The sequence below is a fragment of the Thamnophis elegans genome, chromosome 9, assembly GCF_009769535.1.
Source record: "Thamnophis elegans isolate rThaEle1 chromosome 9, rThaEle1.pri, whole genome shotgun sequence".
NCBI classification, from domain to species: Eukaryota; Metazoa; Chordata; class Lepidosauria; order Squamata; family Colubridae; genus Thamnophis; species Thamnophis elegans.
This window is the reverse complement of record NC_045549.1, coordinates 68348714-68370508: the sequence shown is the minus strand read 5'-3', so window position 1 is coordinate 68370508 and position 21795 is coordinate 68348714. Positions and strand designations below refer to the sequence as shown.

Here is a 21795-nt window from a genome sequence, read left to right as displayed (position 1 = left end):
TAAAGAAGTATGAAAACAGGATTTCAAAAAACCCTAACGTGTTTCCCCGAAAATAAAGACAGGGTCTTATTTTCTTTTGACCTACGAAATAAGCGCTTGGCCTTATTTTCGGGGAGGTCTTTATTATTTTTGGGGTGCAGGAGGCAGCGAGCATGGTCACCTCATCACTGCTGCTGTGTTGCAATATTTTCGGGGAGGGCTGAATTTAGGGGGAGGCTTATTTCAGCGCATGCGCTCAAAGCCCAATTGGGCTTATTGTTTGGGGAGGTCTTATTTTTGGAAAAACAGGGTGTGAGACCCTCTAATTATTAATTTTTGCGTAAAAGCAGGATAAAAGCCAAAAGATACTCAGCGGCTACGAATGAACAGAGAAGACACAAATTTAATGCATCGGCGCTTTGAACCAATTTATTACTCACACTGACCATGATATATAGGTAACCGGTTCGCAAACTATACACCACATTCAACCCACCTTTCCTTCCAAGTTTAACTGCTGCATCTCTTGGTCACTATTTCCAATCCCAATAAAGGCGCATGGTTGAGACTCTTGCTCGGAACAGCCATCTCGCTCCATTTGTTCTTTTTTTTTCTTCCATCCACTTCCCATAAGGTAGACGCACGGAGGAGGGCAAAAAAATCTGGACGACAAAAGAGCAGAATGTGAGATTCACCTGGAATGTGCATTCCCTTCCAGAGCGAGATCATTGGTATCCAGAGCAAAATTCCATTTTCGAAGGAAAACGCACCAAAAGGAATTCTTAAAGATCCAACTCATCCTGGGCACGAGGATTTTTTTTTTTGGAACTATTACCATCTGACAGACAGTACAGGATAATAAAAACAAGGACAAATAGGCTGAAAAATAGCTTCTATCCTTGAAGCCTCTGGAGCATGAAAAACCGGCCCTACGGGCAAACCGGAGGTTTGGGAACTGACTTCCGGTTTGCTCGTAGCACCATTTTTCGCCCCTCGGAGCCTTCAGGAAAGCCTCTTGAAGGTTCTGAAGGGTGAAAAATGGACCTATGTAGAAACCGGAAGTTACTTCTGGTTTGCTCATATGGCTGGTTTTTGCCCTCCGGAGCCTTCAGAGAAGCCTCCTGAACGCCCCTGAAGACTCTGGAGGGCAAAAATAGGCTCTACCAGAAGTCATCAGTTCCAAACTTCTGGGTTCTCCATAGGTCCATTTTTCATCCTCCGGAGCCTTCAGAGGCCTTCAGGAGGCTTCCCTGAAAGCTCCGGAGGGGGGAAATCGGCCCTACGAACAAACTGGAAGTGACTTCCAGTTTGTCCGTAGGTCTGTTTTTCACCCTCCGGAGGGCATCCGGGAGAGGCTGTTTTCACCCTCCTCACGCTCCTAGAAAGCCTCTGGAGCCTGGGGAGGACAAAAAAACCATGCCAGGGCAGGGGTCGGTGCTGATTGCACGCATATGCGCGTGGGGGCGGGTCATGCACATAGCATTATTGGTGTGGCAAGCCCACGCACGCACCCCCCTTGTGCTCCCCCCCTTTTGGCACGGGAGGCAAAAAGGTTCACTTTCATACCTAAGGCAGGACTGGAACTCATGATCTGATGGTTTCCAGCCTGGTGCCTTAACCAGTAGCTCTATTTTGTCGCTGAGCTATTTCCGGTAAATCCAGAAGGGGAAAAATGGAAGATGGAACTTAATTGGCTTCCCAAAGTCAGAAATATACTTACAACTTTTTCAAGTCCTAGTTTTATCCCCAAATCCAATCAGATGTAGGATTTGGTTTTGTTTGCTATTTCTGCAGGCTTTTCTAATAAATGAAAATTTTCTCTTGTGGTAGATTTGGAATTAGTGGGAAGGTAGTGCCTTTAACCACATGAATATTTACCAACTAGGCATGTGTTCTTTTAAAAATTAAAATATTTAATATTTAATCATGGCTCATATCTAATAGTTGTTTTTATAACATGTATATTCCCGAGAATGTTTGTACTGCCTTTTGAAAAATTAGATGCTTATTATATCTTCCAACTCTAGACAACAGACTAAAAAGCAGAGATCACCCTGCCAACAAAAGTGCATATAGTCAAGGCTATGGTTTTCCCAGTTGCAATGGATGGCTGTGAAAGTTGGACCATAAGGAAGGCTGAGCACCAAAGAATGGAGGCCTTTGAACTATGGTGCTGGAGAAGACTCCTGCGAATCCCTTGGACTGCAAGGTGATCAAACTGGTCAGTCCTAGAGGAGATCAACCCTGACAGCTCTTTAGAAGGCCAGATCCTGAAGATGAAACTCAAATACTTTGGCCACCTAATGAGAAGGAAGGACTCATTGGATGCTGGGAAAGATGGAGGGCAAAAGAAGAAGAGGACGACAGAGAAGGAGGTGGCTGGATGGAGTCACCAAAGCAGTCGGTGTGAGCTTAAATGGACTCCGGGGGATAGTAGAGGACAGGAAGGCCTGGAAGTACATTGTCCATGGGGTCGCAATGGGTCAGACACGACTTCACAACTAACAACATCTTTCAACTTATAGATTTTTAAACTACAAAAATGAGGGGAGACAATTTGAAAGAATATCAGTAAGAATTTAATCTAAAGTACTACAACTGAAGCAGTTTTCCCAATTCCTGTAACCCAGTTTTGCTTAGGGAGACCAAGAAAAACCCAGGCAAGACCTTTATTGTTACTTTTTTTGTTGAACACATTGGCGTACGTTAAAAAATGAAATACTGATGCATATACAATACAGCCACTGTTTTTAAAAAAATCTATTTTGTTGTAATTTATTTGGTTGATAGAAATATATGCTTGTTAAGAACTTATTTAAAATGGTCACTAGATGGTGCTCCACCCAAGGGGTGAATGTAACAAAGACCATTTAAAATAATCCAGAGCAATCTTTGCATTGCAAAATCTTAAAGGTTCCTGAACAGTTACGTTTCAGGATTTTTTTAAGCTACAGTTTGTCAACTAATACTGTAGAAATGAAAAAGAACCTTAAAATCAGGTAGCGTATTTTAAATATCTACAACACAAAATCCAGAAATTTTACACAATTCTTTCTAATCTCATTAAAGGTTCCCCTTGCACATATGTGCTAGTCATGCCTGACTCTAGGGGGCGATGCTCATCTCCGTTTCAAAGCCGAAGAGCCAGCGCTGTCCGAAGACGTCTCCGTGGTCATGTGGCCGGAATGACTAAATGCCAAAGGCACACAGAACACTATTACCTTCTCACCAAAGTGATCCCTATTTTTCTACTTGCATTTTTACATGCTTTCGAACTGCTAGGGACAAGTAACGGGAGCTCACTCCACATTACGCAGCTCTAGGGATTCAAACCACCAAACTGCCGACCTTTCTGATTGACAAGCTCAGCGTCTTAACCACTGAGCCACACGTCCCTTAAATCTCATTTACCTTCTTATATAAAAATTGCCCTGCAGGCTTCCGAGGCAGGAATTCTAGGAGTAACAATCTATAACACCCAAATAGAAAAGGATTGTTGAAAGCTGCTTCCCCTAAATAACTTTTAAAAAAAAATTAATTTTCAATTGCAAAATAGCCCAGTGCATAATTCAAGATACCCGTCGCTACCTTTTTTCGTTTCCGTAGGATTTCTGAGCCACTTTTGCATGAAGTATTAGGACTGTTTGATCACCGCGCTCCTTTAAATAGTTCCTCATAGCTTCCCTAAGAATTGAAAAATAAAGGCCATCAAGTTCATTAAAAAACAATTTATACAGATATCTTTTAGAGCATCCCAAAGGCTGACATTGCCATGTGTCTGAACTGCGTGCAGCTCAGTGGTGGGTTCCGGATCCCGGTGCAACCGGTACGGTGCAACGGGGCCCGGCATCCACCACATGAACGCGAGCAGAGCGCGCATGCATCCTTACCTCCTGTGACGCTCCGCGACACCTCGACACTCCAGCTGCTCAGCGGATCGTCGCACAGGTGCCGTAAGCTCCATGCGCGTGCGCGAAAGTGCCAAAGAGCTCAAATACAGGTAAGGAGGCCGTGTGGGCCCTCTGGAGCACTGTACCAGAATGGTACCCAGTGCTCCCGGCAGGCACCGGTACGCCCGTATCGGGGCGTACCACCTGCAACCCACCACTGGTACTGCTGTATCTCTCATCGAGCCTGATAAAGCTATTAGGGCTCCCTTTGCTCCAATTCTCACCTTGTCATCCCACCCCACTCCACCACTTATGACCATAATTTGGGGCTCAATTACAGTTGTCAGCAAATCAAGGGCTACCTGTAGCTATCAGGTTAATTCCCACCAGTGTCAGTGGACAGGCTACAGTTAAGGGATGTAATATTAAGGAAGGGGTGCTCCAATTCAATGTAGAGAAAGTAAAGTCTTACTCTTAGGCAAGAAAAACCAAATGCCCATATGACATGGTGAAACCAGACTTCTTCTTACAGTAACTGTGAGTGGGATCTTGGAGTCTTAATGGACAACCATTAATATGAGCCAGCAATGTGTGGCAGCAGCCAAAAAAGCCAATGCAATCCTAAATTGCATTAACAGAGAGACAATAGCAAGATTATGTGAGGTACTGAAAATCCTTAGTAAGACCACATCTAGTATTGCATCCAGTTTTGGATGGAAATTGATCATGGAGAGTTCAACCTAGAAATAAGGAGAAATTTTCTGACAGTAAGAACAATCAACGATAGAACAGAAGTTGCCTTCAGAAGTTGTGGGGAGCTTCATCACTGGAAGCTTTCAAGAAGACTGGACTGTCATGTCAGAAATAGGGTATAGGGTCTCCTGCTTGGGCAGGGGTTGGACTAGATGACCTACCAGGTCCCTTCCAACTCTGTTAACCTGTAATCTCTGCAGTAACAGATAGGACGATCCTGGTCTCCACGTTTTCCATAAAGGATCAAAGTAAGGAGTAATATTAGCAGTTTTATGAGGGTGCAGGTGAAGCTGCCTACTCCTGTAGGGAGAACGACGGAACTGAGTTTAAAAGCCAACAGAACAGATTGCCTGCTGTCATAGCAATGAGGGCTTCAATGATCCCTCTTGCGTTTCCAGAGAGGCAGCGGATATTATAACACACACCACTGGGGAAGAGGCCCACTCTAGGCCTGAACATGAGGCCTGAACCTTACCTGGTGAGCCGCTTAGGTGGAGGTCGCTCACCGAATTTCCTGTAGGAAAAAGGGGAAAAAAAAAATCATGAATTACAAAATGGGCATGAGATACAAGCAAAATGGTGCCAGTGTGTGCCAACTTGACTGTGGACTCTCTCTTTTCTCCATTCCTGACGTGTTTTGCCTAAGGCAAAGCCAGGAGGATGGAAGCTAAAATATTTTTCAAAAACTATTCTTTCTCAGTGATCAATTTACCTGATAATAATAAAGCAAAGATAATAGCAATAAGAATAGGCACCCTTGGGGGACAAAATATCTAGATCAAGGGTCTCCAACCCTGGCGACTTTAAGACTTGTGGACTTCAACTCCCAGAGTTCCTCAGCCAGTAAAGTTGCCAAGGTTGGAGACCCCTGATCTGGAGCACCATTCAAACACCACTTACCATTGCAAAATCCTCAATTACAAAAGTCAGCTTTACTTGGAATGGCTTAGGTCCAGCCGAAGCCCAAAGACGACACATGAGATCCAGTCAAGTCCAGTTCTTTATTTGCTTCACCTAATAGACGAATCTGACAGACGATAGCTATAACAGCTAACTTATAATATAATCCTGGGAGATCCTAGGGTGAGGCTATCCTGAATCTTTCCCACATGTCCTCATCCAATTCAGGACTGGGCAGTCACTTCTTTGGGCGCTTCCTTGGTGAGTGCAGCTTCCTCCCTTGGAAGCACAGAGCTATGGTTAACATTAAACACCCCCCAACACACACACACACACACACACACTTCTCCACCCGCATAGCTTCCATCCTACAACATTTAATATTATTAAGCGCCATCATCTGCCTATCCCAGATCCATAGGAAGAACTCGACTAAATGCCAAATCTAAACATCTGGATGGTTGTGGGAGCAACCATAATAAGCTACTATGGTATAGAGCCGTGATGGTGAACCTATGGCATGTGGAGCCATTTGTTAGGGAATGCGAGGTGTTGCCCTGTCAGCTCCAGTGCGCATAGACAGGCTGGCCAACTGACTTCAGCCTTCATTTTTGCCCATTTTTCGCCTTCCAGATGTTTCAGGGAAGCCTCCTGAATCCTCCAGAGTGCTGGGGGGGGGGGAGGCCATTTTCGCCCTCCCCATGGTCCTAGAAAGCCTTTGGCCTGGGGAGGGTGAAAAACTGGTCCATCACGGGCCAAAAGCAGGAGGGTGGGGAGTCACGTGAGCAATCACTGGTATAGAGGGACACGATGGCTCAGTGGCTAAGATGCTGATCTTGTCGATCAGAAGATCGGCAGTTCAGCGGTTCGAATCCCTAGCGCCACATAACAGAGTGAGCTCCCATTACTTGTCCTAGCTTCTGCCAACCTAGCAATTTGAAAGGACGTAAAACATACAAATAGAAAAATAGGGACCACTTTGGTGGGAAGGTAACAGTGTTCCGTGCGCCTTCGCCATTTAGTCATGCCGGCCACATGACCATGGAGACGTCTTCGGACAATGCTGGCTCTTCCCCTGCATGTGCAGGGGAACCTATCCCTTTACCTATGGTATAGAGGTGAATGTGTTGGCCTAGAAACTAGAGTGTAAGTTAGTCTCATTTTAGGCATGAAAAACCAGCTGGGTGACTTTGGGCCAGTCCAACCCTCCTCACAGGGTTGTTGTTATGGGGAAAACAGGAGGAGGAAGGATTATGAAAAAGAAACCTTTATGGGGAAAAGTGGGACAAAAATAATCTGGTTGTTAAAAAATGAACTAACTGAATCCCAATTGGACCTGATTATGATTTTTAAAAGGGTACAGATTAAAAGAAATGGGGGTTGCCAGCTGCCATCCCTGTTAGACCTCAAACCGTATCGGGTAGTTCACCCAAAGTTCAGCCAAAGCACATTAGAGCTCGGCATAAAATACAACTTCTGTATGGTTTGCCAACGTCTGAAATACATGTTATGGTTAGGAAAGAGTAGGATATATGTAGATGCTATGCTAAAGATAACTGCAAGGAAACACAATCCTTTGTCTGCATAAATACAGATGCTTAACGGAAGAAAATCAATCATTATTTCTACAGAAATAACAACTCCAGATTTACGTTACAAAGAAAGATGTCTTATTCCCTGATGTCACATAATACAAAATCGGGAATGCTTGCAAGGTATTTGTTGACTTACAACCGTCATTAGTAACCATTAGAGCGGCGCTGAAAAAAGGACTTATACTGGTTTTTTTCACCCTTATGACCGTTGCATCATTCTCACAATCACGTTTTGGCTCATATTTGTAACGTTGTAGTGTCTGGGATTATGTGATTGTCTTTAGGCCTTTCTGACAAGCAAAATCAATGGGGAAGCCAAGTTTCACCTAACAACCAGGTTACTAACCTTAATAACTGCATGATTCATTAACAACTGGGGCAAGAAAGGCCTGTAAAATGGGGCAAAACTCATTTAACAATTGTCTTGCTTTGCAATAGATTATTTTTTTGGCACAGCAACCAATTGTGCAAGAAATATAATCTCTTTAGTATACCCTGTCTATTAATAACTTCATATGCTTCAAATTTAACTCAAGTTTTGGGGGGGGGACTTTGGTAGATGTTTAAAAAGTAATCAAAATGTGCTTTATTAATTATTTGATTTATTCTGAATAAAGCACAACTGGATGGTAGCATCTCCTGGCTGTTTAAAGGAGAAAGCAGCCTCTCCAGCAGCTGAAATAAGAGCTGGCACCCAGCGCAATCCCCGGGGGTAGGGCTGAGGCTCTGGGCCCGTGGGGGGGAGGCAGCATGCCCGACAGGGCCCTCCCCAACCGCCGGGGTCAGTAAACTGTCCTTGGGGGCCGCAGCTGCAGAATTTAGTAATTTAGAGAACCTTTTAAAATGCCCTATTAAACCAAATGAGGACCAAATTGGAATAAAAGTAAATCCTACCATGGGATAATTCTCACAGTTCTTGGACCAGAAAAGACTGAGAGGAAACTGGGATAGGACTGGAAGGCACCAGTATTTAAGCGTTACTCTCAGTCTTTGGACCAATCAGGCTTTGAGAATACCCACATGTGACCATTCCCTCCCCCTCCTCTGGAAAAAATACAAGGTAGTCCCTCGCTTAGCAACTAAGCTGTGGGGGACAATTGGGTTACGGTGGTGATAAACAAGTAATTTCTATGATCAGGCTTCGTGTGTACGACCTTAGCAGGTTCTGTAAAGCAAAAGAAAACTGAATTAAGAACATAAAAGTCATGGTTTCCCTTAGCGACTGCTTGCTATCAACTGCTGAACTGGCTGTTCTGAACAGGGCTTCCCAAAAGCATGAAGCAAACTCCTAGTCCCGACAAAAAACCCCTTTTATTATTGACTGTGAATTCTGCTCATTCACAGCCGGCAAAGTCTTTCAAGGGAGGATGTACAGTCACAGACCTTATCTGGCTTGGAGAGTCTGACAGGCCTATATCTGCAAACCTTGGCAAAGTGTCTCAGAGAGCCACAAACCAATTAAGCAAACAACTGTCTCCTGCAAAACTTCCATGTACGTTCAAGGACAGGTAAAACTGCCCTTCACAGAACTTTTAAAGGACAGGATTTCCCCTTTTTTATTACAAACAACTTATAAGGTTCAAGGTTCTATTTACAGCAATGGCTTCAGTACAGAATTAGTACAGAAAATAATCATCTTGGGTGAAATCAGTGGAGCAACATAGGAAAGTGCCTCAGATTATTGTAAAAGAGTAACTTCTGAGAAAGTAGCATGTAACTATACTAATCCTAATTGAAGATTAAAAGGTAAAACACTGGTGCAAGTTCATCGTGGTGACTGCATTTATTCAGTATCTAGCCTTATAGAAATTTTCTCCCACCCCTCCATCTTAGCATTCTAAGTGACAATCTGGAACGTGTCAGGCATTACCTCATTCATAAATTAATCAGGGTCAAGATTAGCTCTACTTAGCATCCAGGTTTAAGGTAAAGGTTCCCTTCATGCATATGTGCTAGTCATTCCCGACTCTAGGGGGCGGGTGCTCATCTCCGTTTCAAAGCCAAAGAGCCAGTGTTGCCAGAAGACATCTCCGTGGTCATGTGGCCAGCATGGCTAAATGCCGAAGGCGCACAGAATGTTGTTACTTTCCCACCAAAGGTGGTTACTATTTTTCTACTTGCATTTTTTACCTGCTTTCGAACTGCTAGGTTGGCAGAAGCTGGGACAAGTGTTGGAAGCTCACTCCATTACATGACGCTAGGGATTCGAACTGCTAAACTGCCGACCTTTCTGATTGAAAAGCTCAGCGTCTTAGCCACTGAATCCAAAGAATAGTAGATATCTAAAAACCAGCAGAGATTTCACAATTCTATTACTTTTAAAGTACCACCAGCCAGTTAAAAAAAGGTCTGGTTACCTAGAGAAACCAAAGGAATTGTTTATCCTCTTCACTCTATGGTAGGACAGAATGCAAGTGACTTTTAGGTTGCTATATTCAGAGAGGCACCTTGGATGCCAGCCAGGTATAAATTGAGGCATCTGAGTATGCAACATAGAAAAATGGTTACTATTTAACAATTCAAATGTGTACAGGTAGTCCTGACTTATGACCACAGCTGAGCCCAAAATTTCTGTTGGCAAGTGAGACATTTGTTAAGTGAGTTTTGCCACATTTTACGAACTTTCTTGCCACAACTGTTAAGTGAATCACTCCAGAATATCCATTCCACTACATAGGTTTCCTTTCTCCTTTCCTTTCCCTCTTCTTCTTTCTTTTCTCTTTCTTTCTTTCTTCTTCTTTCCTTTCTTCTTTTTCTTTTTCTTTCTTCTCCCTTTTTTCTTGTCTCTCTCCTTTTCTTTCTTTCTCTTTCTTTCTTTTCTTTCTTTCCTTTTGTCCCTTTTTCTTCTCTCTCTCCTTTTCTTCTTCCTCTTTCTTTCTTTCTCTTTCTTTCTCATACCTTTCTTTTCCTCTCCCTCTCCTTTTTCCTTTTTTCTCTTTCTTCTCTTTCTTTCTTCCTTCTTTCATTCCTTCTTTCTTTTCCTCTCTCCTCCCCTTTTCTTTCTTTCTTCTTTCCTTCCTTCTTTCTCTTCTCTCTTTTTTCTCTTTTTTCTTTTCTTTCTTTGTTTTTCAAATTCAAAAATGCTAACCTTCCTTAAAGAGGGGCTTTGAGCAATGTAGGAAAAAAAAAGATTCCTGTTCAAGGCGCATGTGACAACCACGTCTAAGTTGGCCTCTGTCTTTAATGGAAGTTACTCCTGGACATAAAACCACTGAAGGTCAGCAGGACAGAATACTTAACATTGAGTGTTAACATATAAGTGGGAAGATCAGGTTTCAGTTTCTCCTTAAATCATAAGGAAACTGATGGTCTGAGATCAGTCATCATTTTCAGATGAAAAGACATCACATTAGCATTATTCTTGTAGGCGGGGAAAAACCTATGAATCTAATACATTCTGCCCTGAAATCTTTAAGATGTTTTAGCATTAAAGAAAGATGTCCTTGCATCATTTTTCTATTAGTATACATCTGATATAAATTTAGCAAAAAAATCCTACAATTTTTGCTCGGTGTAGGTGGAAAAGAATAAGAGCACAAAAATTTCAATATGTATCTCTATGTATGTATGAAAAAAAAACTACATATATATATCTATAGATCTACCTGCACACAGACACAAACAAACTACAGTCTGGTGTTTTCTCCATAAACTATGCTAAACTTGTATGATCATTTCTGACTGAGGCTTCCCAAGAGCATGAAGCAAACTCCTTGTCCCGACAAAAAAAACCCTTTATTAATTTGCTGTGAATTCTTCTCATTCACATCCAACAAAGTCTTTCAAGAGAGGATTTTCAGTCACAGGCCTTATCTGGCTTGGAGAGCTGCAGGCGATATCTGCAAACTTGGCAAGGAGTCTTGGGAGAGGCATTGACCATTAAACGGAACTAATTGTCTCCTTTCGCTCCTCTTTTATTCCTATGGGAGGGGCCATTCGTCATCCACTTGGTTGCCTTACTCCCAAGTCGACTCTTGTTCTTTAGCTGTTTCCTTCATCTGGCAACTCTGTGCATGCACACACTGGGAAACACGCTCCAGCTGTTCATCTGCGTCACTGATGTTTGACTCTCAAGGCAGCTGATAGCTGGCATGCAGCTGTGGCCCCCTCTCTGCCTCCGACACAGAGCCCTCATCGGAGCCTGCCCTGACTCCAAGACTGGGCCAGGTTCCTCCCCAACTCCTCACTGTCCGAATCTGCTGCCAGCTCTGCTGGGCCACAACAGATCATGTCAACTCAGTCATTCCATTTAAGTTCAAGGACAGGCAAAACTGCCCTTCACAGAACTTTTAAAGGAAGGATTTCCCCCCTTTTACTACAAACAACTTAAGAGGTTCAAGGTTCCATTTACAACAATGGCTTCAGAACATTAATACAATATTCCTAACTTTAGCTGATTTTTTTTTTAAAAGCTTACTTCATAGTAGGAAAGCTTTCAGTCTCCCGCACTGCACCCAAAGTCCAATAATTTCTAATCTTATGTTATAAATTAACCATATCTTCTGTGCAATTAATATGAGCTGCTTGTTCCTTGGTATTCATTGGTCAATGTACAGGCTAGAATTAAGCATATTGTAATAATTTACAAGTTTACTGGCTAGAATTGTCTCCCCTCATTTTGTAGCTTAAAAATCTATAAGTCGAAAGATGTTGTTAGTTGTGAAGTCGTGTCCGATCCATCGTGACCCCATGGACAACGTTCTTCCAGGCCTTCCTGTGCTCTACCATCTTCTGGAGTCCATTGAAGCTCATGCCGACTGCTTCAGTGACTCCATCCAGCGACCTCATTCTCTGTCATCCCCTTCTTCTTTTGCCCTTTAACTTCCAACATTAGACTCTTCTCCAGTGAATCCTTCCTTCTCATGAGGTGGACAAACTATTGAGGTTTCATCTTCAGGATTTTGGCCTTCTAAAGATGCCATATTTTTCTCTCTCCATAGTATTGCAGTATGCATATTCACATTCATCTTTTCAGTTCTTTCTCAAACAGAATTCTTTTGAAAACTTCAATGGAACAATTAGCCTGGTTTGATTGAATTTTGAAAGCTTTGAATAATAATAACGTAATAGCTTATTAAAGGCTTGGCTAAGATCAAGTGTAATAATGATATCATAATAGCCAGCATGGTGAATGCAAAACATTAACTAGAAATTGCACTGTGCAACACAGTTCCTCTTCATATTGCTGTACAACAGTGGTGGGATCCTCTCGATTAACAACCAGTTTGGTGATCACGCGATTTGCACACAGGTGCACAGTTTGAAGAAATCTTCACTTCCGGTTTCTTCAGAAGAGTAACACAACTGATTTGCACGGCAATCTGCTCTGCCACACAATCAGCTGAGAAGATAAAGGTAGGAATATAACGCTGGTGGGCGGGAGGGCCCATCTAATTGCTGGAGCGAACCAGTTCATGTGAACTGGTCCGAACATGTAAAATCCCACCCCTGCTGTATAGTAACCATAATCTCTACAACTGACTCAAAGATAGCATTCCCCCAAGATGATTGATGTGCAAAATATTAACTACTTATTGTAGAAAGCTTCCCTTTAAAAACTGAATTACAGAGTCATTAGCTTGGAGACATAAAACAAAAGATACATTCCCCAAGGTTCAGACCGTATAAATCCCATTGAGCATTTCACACACAAATTTCTGCCTTCATTTATTTCCCCCATCCACACAGGTCTCTCGCTCCCATTCTCAAAACAATTCAAAAATACATACTGGACAGATAGCAATAGCAGTAGACTTATATACCGCTTCATAGGCCTTTCAGGCCTCTCTAAGCGGTTTACAGAGAGTCAGCATATTGCCCCCCAACAATCTGGGTCCTCATTTTACCCACCTCGGAAGGATGGAAGGCTGAGTCAACCCTGAGCCGGTGAGATTTGAACCGCTGAACTGCTGATCTAGCAGTAGCCTGCAGTGCTGCATTTAACCACTGCGCCACCAATGTCTCTGACAAAGATACCAAATGAGATCATCCCATAACAAGGAATGTTGTCTTAGACTAAGAAAACCAGGAAAAATGCAGCACAGAGTTCTTGAGGCTCTCTGAGTTCGGCTGACATAGATTTTGTTCCTGGACTATGGTAGGTAACATCTTCAGCACACAAGGCAAAATGCAGTGTATTGCCACACGGGGGAGCTTACACACCAAAGGAAAAGAGCATGCCAACAAAACCAACTCTTTCGACATATATAAAACAGAAATGCAAATATGTTCTTAACTGCAGAAAATCTCACTAAGCTCAACTAATTGTACAGTGCGCTAAGGATAGGAATGATAAAATATTATTTTCCCAATGATTTCGAACATGCGTTTTGGTGGTATCTTCCAGTAGGCTGGTTGCTTCTGAGAGCTTCCTGTTGCATATATCTAGCAGCAAGTTCTTCAAAATGATATGTGATTCATTACAGGTAAAGGTTCCCCTCGAACGTATGTGCTAGTCGTTCTCGACTCTAGTGGGCAGTGCTCATCTCCGTTTCAAAGCCAGAGAGCTAGTGCTGTCGAAGACGTCTCTGTGGTCTGCATGACTAAATGCCGAAGGAGCATGGAACGCTGTTACCTTCCCATCAAAGGTGGTCCCTATTTTTCTACTTGCATTTTTTACATGTTTTTGAACTGCTAGGTTGACAGAAGCTGGGACAAGTAATGGGAGCTCACTCCATTACACAGTGCTAGGGATTCGAAGCACCCACTTGCCGACCTTTCTCATTAACAAGCTCAGCGTCTTAGCCACTGAGCCACCGTGTCCCTTTTACTGGCATATTACCAACGTGCAATTATTTACTGTTTTTCAACTTTTGGGTTATTTGTTACACTGATACCTCACCATCCTATTTGAAATAAAACAGTTTACAGAAATTTAAAACCTACAAGATACAGAACAAGTCACCCATCCTTTAGGGATCAAAGTTACATCAGCACTGAAAAATGTGACTTATGATCGTTTTTTACACTTATGACTGTTGCGGCATCCCAATGGTCACATTCGGATACTTGATAACTGGTTCATATTTATGATGGGGCAGTGTCCAGTGTCATGTGATCCACCTTTTGTGACCGTCTGACAAGCAAAGTCAAGAGGGAAGCCAGATTCACTTAACAAACACGTTACTAACTTAACTGCAGTGATTCACTTAATAACGGTGGAGAGAAAAGTTGTAAATGGGGCAAAATTCACTTAACAAACATCTTGCTTAACTACCAGAAATGTTGGGCTCAACTGTGGTCCTAAGGTGAGGACTACCTGTACATTGAAATGGTTACTTCCTAAGTGTTATAATGTACTTATGAGAAGAAATATGACTGTTCCTATTATAGGACTTTTTATACATAAATATAACATTGTATGAAGTAGAGTACAATATTAGGAAAGCACCTAATGGGAAACTAAAAATCTCCTGACCTAATGTTTCATCATATTCACAAATTCAATAGACTCCAAATATCCACTTTAATACATAAAGAAGGGTGAAACTTATTTCAGCCATGGGAATTTGAGAGTTACATTGGGCAATCATTCTCCCCCAGTGTAACCCTTCACCACTAAGATTATAGTGGGAGAAAAGGTGTTAGATATGCTGCCCTGAGTTTCTACGAATATACTAATCGTTACAATATAACTCTTAAGAATGAACACATACCAAGAGCACAAAGGTTTTGAAGAGGCATTTTTTTAAAAAAAAGTAGGTAGGTGGGTAGAGGAGGAGAGAGAAATACAGTAGGTAGGTAGGGAGAGAAAGAGAGTAGTTAGTTAGGTAGGTAGGTAAGTAAGTAGGTAAGTAGATAAATGAATAGAGAGAGAAACATAGTAGGTAGGTAGGGAGAGAATATAGGTAGGTAGGTAGGTAGGTAGGTAGGTAGGTAGGTAGGTAGGTAGCAATAGCAATAGTTAGACTTATATACCGCTTCATAGGGCTTTCAGCCCTCTCTAAGCGGTTTACAGAGTCAGCATATCGCCCCCAACAACAATCCGGGTCCTCATTTCACCCACCTCGGAAGGATGGAAGGCTGAGTCAACCCTGAGCCGGTGAGATTTGAACAGCCGAACTGCAGAACTGCAGTCAGCTGAAGTAGCCTGCAGTGCTGCATTTAACCACTGCGCCACCTCGGCTCTTAGGTAGGTAGGTAGGTAGAGGGATAGAGAGAGAGAAATATATAGAGAGAAACACAGTAGATAGGTAGGGAGAGAGAGTGAGTAGGTAGGTTGGTAGATAGAGCTAGAGAGAGAAATAGAGAGAGTAAGTAGGTATGTAGGTAGATAGAGGGGGAAAGAGAGAGAGAGAGAAATACAGTAGGTAGGGAGGGAGAGAGAGTGAGTAGGTAGTTAGGTAGAGGGATAGAGAGAGAAAGAAAGAGTGGAATACAATAGGTAGGTAGGTAGGTAGGGAGAGAGAGAGAGAGAGAGAGAGAGAGAGAGAGAAAGAAAGAGTGGAATACAATAGGTAGGTAGGTAGGTAGGTAGGTAGGTAGGTAGGTAGGGAGAGAGAGAGAGAGAGAGAGAGAGAGAGAGAGAGAGGAGAGAGAGAGAGAGAGAGAGAGAGAGAGAAGGTAGGTAGATGTTTCCAGGTGCATTTATCCATGGGCTGGAGAAGGAAATTGCTGACAATCTGCAGCACCTAAGACTTTGTTTCTGCTGGCATAGCACTTGATCAATCTAATTCTCATTAATCACGTTAAAGAGCTTTCCGAAAGGCAAAAAAAAAAAAAAAAGTTTTTGCTCTCTGCAACCTCCCGAAAACGGGCCCATTTTTTTAAAAAAAGGCATGAATAGCCTTGGAGGAGCTTACAGAGTACTCCGGGGGGGTGCAAAAACGAGCAAAAAATGGTCTGTTTTTTGCGAAAACGGGCCCGTTTTTTGTCAAAAAAAAATTGCGTGCTTAGCTTTATGGTGGCTTATAGAGTGCTCCTGAAGGCTGGGAGGGTAAAATTGAGCAAAAAACGGCCCGTGTTTTGCTCATTTCTGCCCTCCCCAGCCCCCAGGAGCTCTCTGAAAGTTTCCTAGAGGCTATGCATGGCCATTTTGGTGAAGGGGGGCGGGGCTTCAGGAGACAAAAAATGCTGTATTCGATGTATAAGACGCACCCAGATTTTCAGTCTCTTTTTTGAGATAAAAAAGGAGTGTCTTATACATTGAAAAATACAGTAATTAAATAACCTTATAGTACCATTTATTTTCTTAATAAATAACTCAAGGTGGCAATCATACCTAATAGTACTTCATTCTATTTTTCTCACAACAATCCTGTGAGGTGCATAGGGCTGAGAGAGAGAGAGAGACTCGACCAAAGTCCCCCAGCCGACTTTTATGCCTCTGGCAGGACTAGAACTCACCAAGTCCTGGTTTCTAGCATTAACCATTAGAACAAACTGACTGTCCAATATAAATAATATCTTAAATATTGAACTACACTCCTTGCATTTACTTAATTTTCTTTTTTCAGCATTGATTTTTAGTTTCCTTCTTCTAAGATATTTTTTCCCCACTTGTCGGTCTAGCTTTTCACCCTGGGAATAAATACCATTCAAGTCCTAATCATAATGGACCCTGCTTAGCTTCAGAGATTCAGACCGGATCTTCAAGATGTCTCCACCGCTTAAATCCTGGTAGCCAATCAGAGGGATTTTTAATGATTTAATGAGAGCTACTAGAATGAGCCTTTAACACGTATAATGAATGATACACAGAAACAACTATATATTTTCAAACTTTGGAGAGAATATATTTCTTGTTTTGGATTGTTATTGCTTATTAGTAACCTATGACTATCACTAAGTGTTGTATCTTATGATTCTTGATTAATATATTCTATGTACACTTAGAGCATATGCACCAAAGACAAATTATTTGTGTGTCCAATTACACTTGGGCAATAAAGAAATTCTATTCTATTCTATTCTATTCTATTCTATTCCATTCCCTCTAACCTCTTGAACTGAGTACTGTGTTTCACTGAAAACAAGACCCTGTCTTATAATTTTTGCCACCAAAAAGGCACCAGGTCTTATTTTTGAGGGGGGGTGTCATCCACTGATTCACCCATGTGTGCGCCACCCAGCCTCTTTTTCGCTGTCAAGAGGCCTTCAGGAATTTCTTCGGCTTCAGATAGTTGTACCCAGGCCTTGCACACCTCGGCCCATTTCTTCTGCAGCCAGCAAGGCTTTTCTGAAGGCCTTTGTAGCTGATAACAGAGCCCCCATTCGATCCTGAGCTCTGTTATCAGCTACAGAGGCCTTCAGGAAAGCCTTTATCACTGCAGAAGAAATGGGCCGAAGTGTGCAAGGCCTGGGTGCAACTATCTGAACATAAGTAATAGGGCAACTCCACCCCACCATAGCTTAATTTTTACCCATGCACCGTGGAGTAGGCGGGGTCCTACTCTGTTTCCCTGAAAATAAGTCAGGGTCTTATTTTCTTTTAAAACCCAAAATAAGCACTTGGTCTTACTTTCGGGGAGGTCTTATTATTTTTGAGGTGCAGGAGATGGCAAGCATGGTCACCTCATGGCTGCTGCTGTTGCAATATTTTCAGGGACGGCTTATTTTAGCACATGCGCTCAAAAGCCCGATTGGGCTTATTGTCCAGGGAGGTCTTATTTTCAGGGAAACAGGGTAATTAGGGCTTATTTTGGGGGTAGAGATATATTGGGTGCACATGTAAAAATCAAGCTAGGACTTACTTTCTGAGTAGGTCGTATTTTCAGGGAAACACGGTAGCACTAAAATATCCACAAATCAATGCGCCCGCTGAAAGATTATAGTAAAATTGACAAAGTGATAGAGCTGGTTTGGTGTAGTAGTTAAAGCAGGGTGGAGCAGGAAGATATTTATGTATTGATTAGGTTTGTGTCCACCCATCTCATCTAGAGGCGACTCTGGGCAGCTTACAAACATTAAAAGTTGGTAAACATTAAAAAATAAAATATATAATAATAACAACAGAGGAGAGTTAAGTCCACTTTCCATTATGGAAGGTCACTCGATCACTTTCACTTTCTTAGTCCCACTTACTTCACAGGGTTATTATTGGAACTGGAGTGGGGAGCCCTGAATTGTAAATAAAGAAATCACATTTAGGGAATACTACACTCCTGTAAAGTGTCCAATATAATACAAACCGCAACATTTCACTGACAAAATGTCACTGAAGTATCAAAGCCCATATTAATCAAAAATTAAATTAAGTCTTAAATACATTTCCTTGTCCTTTTCATCCTGTTTTTTTTCAGTGAGGTTATCTAGCACAGGGGTCTCCAACCTTGGCAACTTTAAGCCTGGCAGACTTCAACTCCCAGAATTGGGAGGCTGGGAGTTGAAATCCATCAGGCTTAACATTGCCAAGGTTGATGACCCTTGATCTAGGAAGTTATCCTATCCTTTTAAGAAAGCCATTGATAAAATAAGTTCTTGAACGTCAACATACTGAAAATTCATGGAAGAAAACATATTTAAAGGTTACTAAAGGTTTCCAGTCAAGATTAATCTGCAACGATCTTTAAAGTGAAGCCATATCACACCATTACAAGCTTAAAGAACATTACAAAAATGGCATTGAGTATTTTTTTTCTTTAAGCTGAATGCTTGCTTTGGAAAATATTTTACCCCCCAAAAGTTCATTCTAGTCTTTCTGAGTAAGTCTACTTATAATGCCAAATTTTAAATATAATCAATTTGCTAACCATTTCTAATACTTTTATTTAGATCTTTGGTTTGTCCTATCAAAATGTCAATGAGTAACCAATGTGATTCACATACAATTGCTACTGGCATGCAAATACTACAACTAATGAGGGTGACTTAAAATACTTGTAAGAAAGCTCAGCTTGAATGCTAGTAGTTTCTACTAAAGGATGAGGTGGCTCAGTAGCTAAGATGCTGAGCTTTCGATCAGAAAGGTTGGCAGTTCAAATCCCTAGTGCTGCGGAACGGAGTGAGCTTCTGGTACTTGTCTCAGCTTCTGTCAACCTAGCAGTTTGAAAGCATGTGAAAATGCAGGTAAAAAAACCACCTTTGGTGGGAAAGTAACAGTGTTCCATGCGCCTTAGGCATTCAGTCATGCCAGCCACATGACCACGGAGACGTCTTCGGACAGTGCTGGCTCTTCGGCTTTGAAACTGTCTCCTAGAGTCGGGAATGACTAGCACAAATGTGCGAGGAGAACCTTTACTTTTACCTAGTTTCTAGAAAGACATGCACAGTGACAACCAGTATATCTACTCTTTTTTTAATTAAATAAACTTTAAAAACATTGGACACAGAGCAACCTTTCTAGCTTTGTCATTTCCATACATATTTTAACATAGCAACAAATACAATTTCTACTTATCGTGCATAGCTACATTGATCTTATTAACATTATCCAGTTCCAATTTTACAACAGGATTATCAACTCTTGATACCCAAGACAAGAACGAATCTCAATTTTTTGAGCAAGTGAAGGCTCTAAAGTAAGAAAAGTTTTTGATTTAAGAATACAAGGCTACACAATCACAGGCAATTCCAACTCTCATGAAATTCCCTTTGGAGGAATTAATTTACAAAATCATCTCTTACATCACTTCATGTTAACTTGCCATGTTATGGCATAAATTCTTGTCAATTGGTTTTTGGTTGTTGTTGTTTTTAAATAAAAAAGGTGCCTGCAAAACCCTAGATTTTCTTTTCTAAGTGCAAACTCCTCCCTTAAAAACACAGACCCCAGCTGTTAACAAAATTATCTCATTTCTTTGCTGCTATGGCCCTGAAAACAGCAAAGCTGCCTACCCATGCAATAAAATATCTGATATTTGTCTTTTGCAAGCTTGTACAACTGTGTTTACGTAGTATCTAGAATAACTACAGAAATTAGCTTATCTATGTATTTTTTAAAAAGCTTTCTTGGCTGTTCACCTGAGGGAAACTGATATAAGGCTCATGTAAGCAATTATGTACATCTACGGCTTCTTAAGAGGCTAAAATGTTATAAAGAGTGCAGTTTTTAAAAATGCTACATTTAATGAAACCTGCTGCAATTGTTTCTTAGAAAAGTGCAAGGAATCTCTTACTGGAGAAGAAAAAATATTTTTCAGATTTAATCTGACAGGCACATACCTTTTTGTTTACAAATCTTAAATTACAACGCACTGGCAGAGAGTAATTAATAGCTTTGCATTTCGACATAAGGGAACATAGCAGAAAATAAGCATCCTTTTTGTTTTCCTTGAAACTTACTAACAACACTAAAGAGGATGTAAACACTTGCGGCCCCTCCCCCATGTCACTGTACATAATGCTTTGAATGCTAGAGACCGAGAAACCTCACATTGAAATCTCAGTTCAGCTAAAGGCTCACGTCATAAGGTTGCCATGATTCTGAATTGTTTTGTAGAAAGGTTAGATACAAAGATAATATCTTGGATTTATAATTCACATGACACTTTAAGGTTAATCCTTTCCTGCACTATTCTGCCTAGAATGATTCTAGCATAATCAAATCATTAGTGTAAACTGCTTAATAAAATGGGTGCAGGTGTTTAATACTGTCACACAATACACATCAAATTCCATAACTTATTACAAGTTTTGCAACGTCACTAAACTAATCGTGAAATGTTATAAGCCTGTAGGATATGGCTTTCAATCGGAATCCTGAAGATTCTGAGTTTTTTAAAAAAATAAAAACCATGTAACGTTATAATTAGAAAAAACAACTCATTTCTTATCACACACAAGTTTCTGAAAGTGGTGTGTGTGGCAAGGTTAATTTTCATGTTTGGTGTTTCTTCCCTTAAAAAAACCTCTCAAATATAGGCATTTCAAATTATTGCGCGAACTGCCCGATTTGTTTTGCAAATGGACATAATACATCCATTTATATCTGTTGTACATTCTGGGTCTACAGTAATTCAAATCACTGGCAATAAAACCAGACGCTCTTAAATTATTTGGATTCAGGAAACACGAAAGAATGTCTGTGCTATTAAGAAACGGATTTGTCAATCTTGGTCACTTTAAACTGCATGGACTTAAACTCCCAGAATTCTCCAGTTAGCCAGGCTGAGAAATTCTGGGAGTTGAAGTCCACACAGCTTAAAGAGGCCAAGGATAAGAAACAATGAGACAGACTACTTGTTGGCCATCTGTTAAGAACATTGACATTTCTGAATAGTTAAAGGGTGCCTTCACTGATAGTTCATGCGCTATGGAATTATGAAAGAGATGTGGCTACGTAAGTTATTTAGGAATATATTTCTTTGACTTTTAACTGAAAGATTTCAGAAAGCCATTTCTTTAGGTTTTTTAAAAAAACTTTGTACTGATATAGGGTATTTTTCATTACCGTGTTTCCCCCGAAAATAAGGCAGGGTCTTATTTTCTTTTGACCCCCAAAATAACCGCTTGGCCTTATTTTTGGAGAGGTCTTATTATTTTTGAGGTGCAGGTGGTGGTGAGCATAGTCACTTCATGGCTGCTGCTGTTGTGTTGCAATATTTTCAGGGAGGGCTTATTTTCAGGGGAAGGCTTATTTTAGCACATGCACTCAAAAGCCCAATTGGGCTTATTATCCGGGGAGGTCTTATTTTGGGGAAAACAGGGTATAAACTACTCTTATAAAAAGATTGCCATTTTGAAAAGCATATAAGAAAAACATTACATAAATATATCATGATAGGCTTTGAGGTTCAAGA

General features: G+C 41.3%; 1 protein-coding gene across 1 annotated transcript in view; it reads right to left on the bottom strand.

The window, feature by feature from the left end:
* RBPJ (recombination signal binding protein for immunoglobulin kappa J region) overlaps positions 1 to 21795 on the bottom strand; it is a 41741-nt gene that overhangs the window by 16476 nt on the left and 3470 nt on the right. The window contains 3 exon segments of the mRNA XM_032223839.1: positions 476 to 641; positions 3568 to 3663; positions 5098 to 5136. Of these exon segments, the coding sequence (XP_032079730.1) occupies positions 476 to 641; positions 3568 to 3663; positions 5098 to 5136 (301 nt within the window).